This window comes from Poecilia mexicana, unplaced genomic scaffold (genome assembly GCF_051168715.1).
Source record: "Poecilia mexicana isolate PSO_F unplaced genomic scaffold, ASM5116871v1 scaffold_3, whole genome shotgun sequence".
In the NCBI taxonomy this organism is placed as follows: domain Eukaryota; kingdom Metazoa; phylum Chordata; class Actinopteri; order Cyprinodontiformes; family Poeciliidae; genus Poecilia; species Poecilia mexicana.
The window spans coordinates 6,900,198-6,911,149 of record NW_028263372.1 but is presented as its reverse complement, the minus strand read 5'-3'; the positions used below and the strand labels follow the sequence as shown (position 1 = coordinate 6,911,149).

Sequence of the window (10,952 nt, the reverse complement as noted above, 5' to 3'; positions counted from 1 at the left end):
TTTCTTTTACACGTCGTGCATCTGGTCCAGCAGAGTTCTGAGAACGCTTTAGTTAATGGATTCAAAACAGTGTCTCTGAACTCAGCTGGATGAACGGCCGGTGTTGGTTCCGATCCAACAAATAACCAAGAAACAATTAATAACGACAACAGAAAGGTTTTAGTCAAGACCTGCACACGAAGACTGCCAGGATCTTCGGCTGTTTTAGTTTTTTTTCTAGGTTTGTAGTTTAATTCATTTGTTATCTGTGGGTTGCCTTCGTTCTCCTCTGTTTTCAGCCTTGTTTCTGTTTTACTTTAGGTCAGTCTGGTTCTTGTGTTGCTTCCCCAGCTTCCCTGTCACTGTTACTGTTACTTCTTCTTACTCCTTTGTGTTATTTCTCTCCCTCAGCCTGCCTTCTCCTTTGGCCTCACAGCTGCACCTTGTTTTCTAATTAACACCAGTCCATCATTCCAGTGTTTAAACTCATTTAGGAGACAGAGGAACGTGGGAACACAGATGATGAAGTGTTGGGAAGTGAAGCCACACTGCATCCTGATTCCTATCTAATTTGACTCCATAATCAAACTTTAGTCATGGATCCACTTTCTCATAAGCATTCAAAACAGCAGTTATTTATATTTCTGCTGCTGAGCTGTAGCTATATAGAATGACTATTCAAATAAAAAAAATCCCTATGAGCCAACTTAAATATTAAATCACAGTCCACACAATATTTCAAAGTTTTATCACCATCACATCCCTCTGCCCAGGTGATCAGCAGGGTGATGTATACCACTTATTATATAATATATAATTGGTTGTGGAGCAATCAGGCTGACTGCTGTAAATATTTAAATACTGTGGTGATACTGCTGACAATGCATCGGCCTTGATGGAAGTCTGATTTTTTTTTTTTTTAGTATTATAGTTTAGAAATGTCTGGTTTCCCCACAATGTAAAGATTGTCAGATTTATTCTTATCCATAGCTTCTTTGTTCTGTGTCATACTGACAAAATAAAAGTTGTAAATGTAATTTAAAAAATGTATATTACATCCAATCAGCTGCAGAAAGTTCTTTTGTCTCACAATGCTATAAAACTGTGGTATGTCTCCAATTCACCACTAAAACACACAAACATAAAAAATGACAGAAGTGAAACTTCTACATGAACAGAGTGTTCGGGCTGCCCAAACCTGCTGGATAAAGTGGGGTATTTTTGCCCCCTAGTGATAAAAGGAAAGAAGTACCTGCTACAGGGATAGTTAATGGTTGGCCAACTTATTAAAGAAGCATGCATAAAAGACTGGCATAAAGGTCTTAATATAAAATGTATTTGGAGATAATTGACAGAGCTTTAACTTTCACTTTAACAGTGTTCCACAGAGCCAGCCTACGGCATAATCAGACTAAGTAGCAGTTTAGAGCAAAAGCACAAATTAATAACAAAAGTTTAAATAGATGTACTATTGACAGATCAGTAAGACTTAAAAGTAAAAAAAGAAAAAGTAAAAGTAAAAGAAAACAATCATTGATAATTTCCATTCTCTCCTTTGACAATACTGACTTTAAAAACAAAGATATCTTCTACCATTTTCAAACATGTAAGAAAAAAAAACACCATATAAATGATGTGAATCATGTAACTATAGCTTTCAGTGACAGTGTTGGTTGGACATTCAACCAGTGTCTTAATTCTTTTTTCTAATTTTGTATTTTAGTAACTTTAGTCTTTGGTATAATGCACAAATGTTCAGACAAGAATTAACTAAATCTTTTGGCATTAAATTCACATCTGGTGTAAAAAATGAGGAAAAATAGCGTGTCTGATATCAGGGGGGAAACATGCAGCACTAAATAAAAAATAATAATATGGAACTGGTGCAAAATCAACTAACAAAGAGGAGAGTGATCATTCACATATTTATTCAAAACTATTAATTAAGGAAAACGACATCACAACTGTGTTCAAACAAAAAAACTAGAAACATAAAATGTGAAGGAGTAAACAAGCAGGAGGAGTCACAGAAATGATTATAAAGATGTTTTTTTTTAATCTTAACACAAAAATGTATGTTTACAAAACTGAATGATGAGCTGAAAAAACACACCGGATTATATATAATGACTGATCAAATCATTAAAACACAAGAGGGGTAGCTAAGCATGTAAATTACTAAATAAAAGAAATAAAAGTGTACAGAAATTCACTAATAAACTAAACACACAAAAAAATGCAAATCAACATTAAACTATAAATACAAATATTCAACAAAATACCAAATGCTAGTTTAACTGTAGTAAATATCACTTTATATACCATTTATGAATCATCCAGATATTTGGTGGATTTCAGGTTTTTCAGAGCTTGTGTCTTTGGTCTTTTTCAAAGACAACACAAAATAAATGAAGATGAAGAAACCTGGGGGGAAAAAAGAAAGTGGAGAAAATGTCAGCGTCATGTAAATAATGCTGGAGCACTGACAAATAGATAATCAGGTCACAGCCTGTTTGATTTGCACCAGGTGCCACGACACAACAGAACACATTCAGTCACGTTGTAACGAGCTCTCCTGACCTTGCAGAGGGTTTAGGATGCAGAAGGCGTAGAGTGCAGGAGTGGTCAGGTTACCAAACGAGAAGAAGATGACTCCCCAGGGGAGGCCCAGCAGAACCAGAAGCAACAGCACGGTGACTATTTCTCGCTTGGCGTTTTTAAGGCCGCTCCATCCGTGCTGATTCACCAAACATGGACAAAATTATCAAGACATTATTACATGCTCGGTCAGGCTACATTTGCACAATACTGCTGCCTAGGAACTGCGTGTATTTTCAGACGTTGACTGGGGGATAGTTCCACTTTTAGATTTAACCGCAGACACAGTAAGCTGTAGTTGTCATGCCAGGTCACTAGATGGTGCTGTTATTTTAGCATGTCAATCACTGGTATCGTGTCATTGACTTTCAATCAATCCCTCATACCGAGCACGCAGGGAGCAACGGTGGAGAAATGGCTATAATGGTAGAAGCTTGTTAAAGAATAAATCACAATACGAGAAAAAAAAGGTGACAAACCTTATGATAACATATAATAATAATAATTACCTCTTTTCTCATGTGGGAGTCCGCAAAATATTTCACTGTGATTCCAAACATTATCAGATTGAACAGGAACATCAAACTGAATAATCCAAGTGTGGTCCCCATCTTCACTTTGTCTTCGGTTACGTAGCATCTGTATGTAGAAGAAAGGGAAAAGCAACCATTTTTGTCATATAATAGGAAAAACATAAATAAAATGTTATACACAGTGCTTCTGCTTTAACATTAAGACAGAATTCAAAGTACAGTATATTTAAGATAGTTTATTATTTAAATGTAAGTTTTTTTGACTGTCTTTTCTTTACACTGTTGTTCCGTTGGGGTTGGACAAGTTTAGAGAAGTATGACCATATGTGTTTTTGTCGACGATCACCACCACTGACACAATGACCGCTGGAAGACCTGAAACACAACGATTGATACATTCTTAAAGCTGTAAATACTTATCCTCCAGTATCACACGATGCCACTCACCCCATCCCACCACGCTGAGTTTCAGCAGGTATCGTCTCACATAGACGTTGAAGACTTTGACCAGAAGAAGGTAGAGGTGGAAGCCCTCCAAGGCCATCCAGGTGAAAGAGGCCAGCAGGGAGTAGTGAAGAAGAAGAGCCACATAGAGACAAAGCTCAGTGGAGGACAACGCTGCTGCCGCCTGACTGGAGAGGAAGTGAACGTTGAGGAGGATCAAAGAAGCTGCCAGGCTGATGTGGATCTTCTTGGAATCGTCTCCTCTGAGTTTTCTGTCAGACACAGAAGACATTCTTTATGTCAACAAAGTGGCTTTAGACCAGTGGTCCCCAAACTACGGCCCGCGGGCCAGATCCGGCCCGCCTCCACATTTGGTCCGGCCCCCTGAACAATACCAGAGCATTCAGATTTTTTTTTTTTTCCATTTACCGTATTTTCCTGATATGTGGGGTTTTTCTTCAACCACCAGGGGGCTCTTTAGCAGGAAGTGAATCATTGGAAGTCTCGGTTACTTGCGTGTCAACATTGAGCCCACAAGCAGCAAAATGAGTAAGAAACAGATCAGGTATCTTTGGAAAGTTTCTTTGCAAAGGGGAAAAGGCCCAGAGAAGAGACAGGAGGATGGATTTATCCTGGACCGGTAGGTGAGTCAAACATTACAAGCCGCTCTGCTGCTAATTAGGCTATGAAGCTTAAAGCTGCTTCGCCATGTTGAGACCAAGCAGGCTGTGGATATAAGCAACACTTCGGGTGTCATTGTCTCCCATCACTCCCAGATGGGACCGTCTCGTTGCAAAGAAACAAGCTCAGGGCTCCAGTTAGTCATTATCGTGAGTTAAAATTTTCACAAAAGTAAAATGTTCGTTTTTGTGACGCTTCTGTATCTTATTTTGAAGGGATATAGAAATGTTACCATAACGACCAGAGTCAGAGCGTTTGGGCAGTGGTCGAGAGGAAATGAGTAGAGCTTGTGAGTCTTAAATCTTGTTTAGACGGCAAGATTTAAGGACTTTCGGCCGATTCTCCAAACCTTTGTGACCACAGAGCTGATAAAAGAACAACAGGTTCGATCGGTTCGTGTCTCCAAGGCAGGAGCAACACGAACCGATTCCAGAGGATAATCCAGTAAAACCCCCAAACATAGCGGGCATTTAGAATAACCAAACACGGATGACTATGTAGAAACAATAGTGATAGTTTGTGGAGTCATTTTAAGTGACAAAAGACGTAACAAAAAGAAAAGGCGATGGATAAAAGACGACGGGAGCAGCCGCTCTATTTGCTGCACTATGATTTGGAGGTGACTGTGTTTTTTCATAGTTAACATTTTTAACTAAATAAACATAATAATGACCTTTAGATTTAATAATAAACATTTCGACATATCATCTCCGATATCCACCGGACTGTCAGTTGCGCGATATGTCACCTGTTTGGGATTCCCCTCTGTTCTGACGTCACCGCGCTTTCTGATTGGCTACCTGTCACATTCAGTTACCGTAATAAGTTCAGTTAAATTTAATGTTGGCACTTTTTCTTTGTGAACCCTAATAAATGTGATATTCAGTTGACCTGTTATGACTCAAATTTTGGGTGTCCGCCCCCCTCTGCTGCTGCTGCATCGTTGTGGCTTATATGTGTATGTTTACTGGTTAAAAAAATAAATAAATTAACTTTGGGGTTGTGGCTTAGAGTTCAGTGCGGCTGATAGTTAGGAAAATACGATCTATAATCCTTCCTGGATTATTTCTGTGAAGAACCCAGAGAGGGTTATTTGATTGTGCTGGAAAACAATATATTTTTACATTTAGGCACTCCTGCAATCATCACACCTTTTCTGTTACAAACTGACTCCGGCCCCCACCAGAGAAGGGAAAAGTTATGTGGCCCTTGGAGGAAAATGTTTGAGGACCACTACATGAAACTTTTCTTTTTTTACCCTATGCGTACGAGGATTTTTTATATTTTATTTTTTATTTTTTCCGTGATTTCACTTCCCCGAAACAGACAGATGTTATGTCTGCCGCGCTTCTGAGCGCCGCTCTCCTTCTGGGTGCGGGAGGGTCACGTCTTCACCTTCATTAGTTAAGTTTAATTCTTTGCAGCGGCAGAGCCGCGTCCGCGTTGGTTGTGCTGCCGCAGTGAACTGCGCATGTTACGATCTAATTAACTTGTTCACCTTTATTTATTTCCTCAAGATAAACTGCCAGCTCCTCTGTTTAGACTATAAATGGGTTCAACATTGCATTCTCTTTAGTTTTCTCTGTTCTGTATGTAATGGAGACTGAAATTAAACGCACCATTTCTACCAAGGTTTTTGAATGGGCTTCCTAACCAGACGCTCCAAAGCGTCCGGTGTTATGCCCAGGTGTTATTCTTTAAATATATTTAAAGAATAACTTCAGCGAATAATTGTGTGAGATCCCAGCGTGGAGCAAGTAACTCCAATCACACCAATCAGATTGCTGCGGCACATCAATATAAAATAAATACAGAGTTGAATGGCTTCAATAATTACTCATTTAATATATCCAATTCATATTATGTTCTGATTTGCTTGATGACTTTCAATTGCCCCTTTTCCACGGGGAAATTGAAAGCAAATCAGAACAGCGGAGAGGACTTAGACATTCATCCGGGGTGCTTCGACTAGGGTTACCAAGGGACCAGCCCCTATACATTTAAAGCCGGGAGGTAGCGGAGAAAGAGACAGAGACTGCGGCAACGTGTCGGTTGGTCTGTGTTATCCAGAAAGACGTTGGGCACAATATCGCAACACCAACACTGTGAGTGAAGCAATGACTGGGGCAGCCTACTATATAATATACTCGGGGACCATTTCATTATTATTATACGTCCACATTTGTAGAGTACGGAACTAATCGCGTCCCATTTAGGTTCAATACGGGACGTGTGGCAACCTTAACTATAGAGTCTATTCTTTGTTCCTTATAATGCTAACTAATACGTTAGTTCAAAAGGAATAAGTGAAAATAGTTGATTTAGGAAAAATGAAATAATCATTTGAGTAATGGGCAAATCCCAAATCTATGAAATAACACTTTACCTGTTGACTGTGAACAGCAAAACAGTGATGGTGAGAGCAAACAGAGAGATACCACAGCCGATGTAAGTGATGTAGGACAGGATCTCAGCATCTTTGGCTGAGAGGTCTGCAGACACCTGAGGAGAAAAAATACTCACATTCTATTGCTCATCTACACCTATCAATTTTCTAGCAAGATAAAATTTAGAAAAAGCTTAACATTTTAAAGCTACAGTTATCTTTATAATGTGGATACTCAATTCAGTGAACTGCCATCACTTATAAAAATGAAGCTATGCCAAAATGGAAGTCCAACCCCTTTGCTTCTACAATGAAAGAGTCAGGTGCTGACTGTCTGCATCCCAGGAGCAAAGATAAGTATGACTGTGGATATTAGATTGGATGGTAGAGCTAAGATGGTCTCCACTGTGCGTGTTGATCCAAATTAAGGCTTTGGCTAAATAAAGGCTTCAGAAGGGAGGCCCAGACTTCCCTCTCCCCAGCCACTTCTTCCAGCTCCTCCAGGGGAACCCCAAGGTGTTCCCAGGCCAGCCGAGAGACATAGTCCCTCCAGAGTGTCCTGGGTCTTTCCCGAGGCCTCCTCCCGGTGGGACGTGCCCGGAACTCCTCACCAGGGAGGCGTCCAGGAGGCATCCTTACCAGATGCCCGAGCCTCAACTGGCTCCTTTCGACGTGGAGGAGCAGCAGCTCTACTCTGAGTCCCTCCTGGATGACCGAGCTTCTCACCGTATCTCTAAGGGAGAGCCCAGCCACCCTGCGGAGGAAACCCAGTTCGGCCCCTTGTATCCGTGATCTCGTTCTTTCGGTCATGAACCAAAGCTCATGACCATAGATGAGGGTGGGAACGTAGATCGACCGGTAAATCGAGAGCTTCGCTTTTTGACTCAGCTCTCTCTTCACCACGACGGACCGGTACAGTGACGTTTCACTGCAGACGCTGCCCCAATCCGCCAGTCGATCTCCCGCTCCCTTCTTCCCTCATTCGTGAACAAGATCCCCAGATACTTAAACTCCTCCACTTGAGTCAGGACGACCCCCCTGACCCGGAGAAGGCACTCTACCCTTTTCCGGCTCAAGACCATGGCCTCGGATTTGGAGGCACTGAGCCTCATCCCGGCTGCTTCACACTTGGCCACGAACCGCTCCAGCGAGAGCTGCAGATCACGATCTGATGAAGCCAACAGGACCACATCATCCACAAAAAGCAGAGACGCGATCCTAAGGCCACCAAAACGGATCCCCTCAACACCTAGGCTGCGCCTAGAAATTCTCTCCATAAAAGTGATGAACAGAATCGGTGATAAAGGGCAGCCTTGGCGGAGTCCAACTCTCACTGGAAACGAGCTCGACTCACTGCCGGCTCTGCGGACCAGACTCTGACACCGGTCATACAGGGACCTGACTACTTTTTAGAAATGTTTTAGAGTGCAAAGGACAGCCCTCGTGGATATTTAATAACAGAAAGGTTTGTCCTACCAAAAGCACACCAAAGTATGTGAGATGGTCACAGGAACAGGTGACATGACTCTGATTACGATCCCAGAGGGTAAAACATCCATCCACACTAAACTCTGGTAAATCAGAGACAGAGCAGTTTGTTAACTTAAAGACAACGTCACATGTTCATCAGCACATAACTCTACGAGAAAGTCTATTTATGTCCGATCCAACAAATTGAGTAATGATTTTTCATGTTACTACGCGGGGTTCATGTAATGGTTTATGCTTACTTTGTGTTGTAGTATTTAAGAACACACACTCTGGCCTCAGGGTTTCCTAAAACACAAAAATACATTGTTTAGTGAATCTTAGCATCAGATTTTAATTTTCACTTATCTTTACTAAACCTGATCAAACCTACATTCTGAAACAACATAAGGTTTAAACCCAAGTTTAACAATACAGTGGGGAAATGACATGATTGTTACATTTATGCTTGTTGTTAATTTTATGGTGATGTTGACTCGTTCCTGAAGTCCTGAAATGGTCTTGCATCGCACGCTCAGGCCAATCAGTTGATGATCATACAGTTTATCTGAGAGCTCCAAAGCAGCCTACAAAAGGAAATGAAGTCAGTTTATTTAAAACGGTACCTGCAATTGATTCTTTCATGTTTGAGAAACCCTTTAATCTCCATGGCAACCATTCAGCTGAGCAAAATGTCTGGGTGGACCGAGCCCCACCTTTGAGGCACAGAAGGCTGCTCAGAGCTGCAGCTTCCCCACTCAGCTCCTTCAGACTAGCCAGCAAACACCTTGTGGAACTGCGCATCAGCTGAGCTCAATATAGGAGCTACTTCTCCTATAAAACGTTGTTAAAAGGTTAATATAGGATGTTCTGATGAATTCCTGAAGGCGGCTGATAGAGATTTTTGGTATTATCATTTTGTTATCACTTTAGTTCATATTCAGTCTAATGTTAATCAGTATTATTGTGATTTTTAGTTTAAAGTGTTCTCTTCCTTATGTGTGTATAAACTGACCTGGAGGTTACGACTGTCTGTTTATCTTCATGTGAGACAGTCAAACTCTGTGGCTCTCAGACCTTAAATTCTTCTTGTGTTATTTACCCTTCTCTTAGTTGATAGTTTGACCTAGAGCTGAACTGGGCTCAGACCGTAGATCAGTTATCACACCTGGAACTGAGTTGCTGGTTTGTTTAGGTTAAATGTTTTACGACCTCTGTTGTTTTCCTGACTGCCCCCTGTGACTGTTTTTCTTTGACAATAAAAGAAGGAGCTCACGTGAAAGCAGATCAGAACTCTCTGTGAACGGCTGAAGAAGTTGTTGATGGAGATTTCTCCTTTTGCAAAAGTTTTTGTCATAAAATTCATATACGTTGTCTGTGGTTCTTTATGTAGGTTCAAGAAAAATACCCAACAGCGGCATTTCAGAAAGAGCAGGAGTTTATAAAGGGACAGAGGCCCAATGTCAATTTAATTTAATTTACAAAGACACATTTCTTTTAAGTCATATTTTATGTATATGAAGCATTTTTATGTATATAAAGCAACAACTGAAGATAACATGGTTACTTGATTAAATTTGATTGCACAATGTGCCTAGAAAACACAAAATACTGCCCCTTGAAAAACTATATCATCTATTGTGATCAATTTTAGTCTAAACTGGTGTAAATCTCTGGGAAATCACAAATGTAGCACAAGTATGAGAGTTTTATCAGGGTAACTTTGTTCAAGGTAGAACTGAACAATAATGTGTAATTGTTTATTTACTGCTAAAAACAAAAGGAGACAAAATGTTTAGATCCTAAATATCATATTATTCTCTGACCTCTTTAGGAAGCTGAATCTTGGAGAACACAATTTTATGTTCCGCGCCAAGATTCAACTCTTTAGGCAGACGAACGCTCACCAAACTGTCTGGCATGATCGTACCTGGCGTCACCTGGAGTAGATCACAGCCAGACATAGAAAGATTGAAGAAGATCCAGAAAAAAAAACATAGTTCAAAATTCTCTGCTCATGTATCTTTGATCAGAATAAGCATAATATTAAGAATAATAAAATAAAATTAAGTGTTACCTCAGAGTCATGGGCAGAAATGGTAAGACCGTTGAAAGGAATAGTGGGCTTTTGTATGAAAGCCAAAATGTTTGTCATTTTGAGTGTCCCTGCAGTCACCTCTCTTTCCTCCAGAGCTTTCTCTATGGTTTTAAGTGTTCTTGTGGAAAGACAAGAGAACACATAGCGTAAAACACTCGGTTCTCAAAGACAATATTAAAATATCGGTGTAAGCTGAAATATATAAAAATATTTACTCGACAGTTTCATTGTGGCGAGTTTGATTCTTCAAAATGTTGAATAAATTTTCAATGCAACATTGGACATTTTGTTCAGAAAGGCTGCCTACAGAGTAAAATGATACATGTTATTACATATAGTGCTACAGAACGTGATCAGTGCAACTTTCTGTTGAGAAAAACAAAAGGTTACAACAAAACAAGTCAGAGAGGACATCCATTCATCATCAAACTCACTAAGGCTTTTTGGGAACATTAAACTTTCTCATAGCTTTACATTGCAGGACTTTTCAACAGAGTTAGCACACATACAGTAGCAAAATCTACACTGAAATGACTCACTTGGAGAAGCTTCACATCTCCCAACATTCCTGCACAATGACGGTAGGGTAATACAAGTTCTGACTGCATAAAAAATACAACAAAAACAGACATAAAAATAACATAAATGCATAGAAAACAAATAGCTCACTAGAATACTATTAATAGAATATAAGATCCTGTTCAGGCTTGACACAATATGAAAAATAAAGATGTGCTATGTTAAAACAGTTCAATATTACATAAAA

At 40.1% G+C, this 10,952-nt stretch overlaps 1 protein-coding gene across 1 annotated transcript; it reads right to left on the bottom strand.

Moving 5' to 3' along the window:
* Positions 1 to 1,890: 1,890 nt before the first annotated feature.
* On the bottom strand, positions 1,891 to 10,010 carry LOC106904433 (adhesion G protein-coupled receptor G2-like). Its single transcript, XM_088004604.1, has 8 exons — positions 9,915 to 10,010; positions 8,098 to 8,223; positions 6,622 to 6,737; positions 3,558 to 3,826; positions 3,389 to 3,485; positions 3,087 to 3,216; positions 2,560 to 2,716; positions 1,891 to 2,403 (listed from the first exon to the last, which is right to left on the bottom strand). The coding sequence occupies exons 1-8, from the start codon at positions 10,008 to 10,010 to the stop codon at positions 2,312 to 2,314; spliced, it is 1,083 nt and encodes a 360-aa protein (XP_087860730.1). The 3' UTR covers positions 1,891 to 2,311.
* Between the last annotated feature and the right edge of the window lie 942 nt (positions 10,011 to 10,952).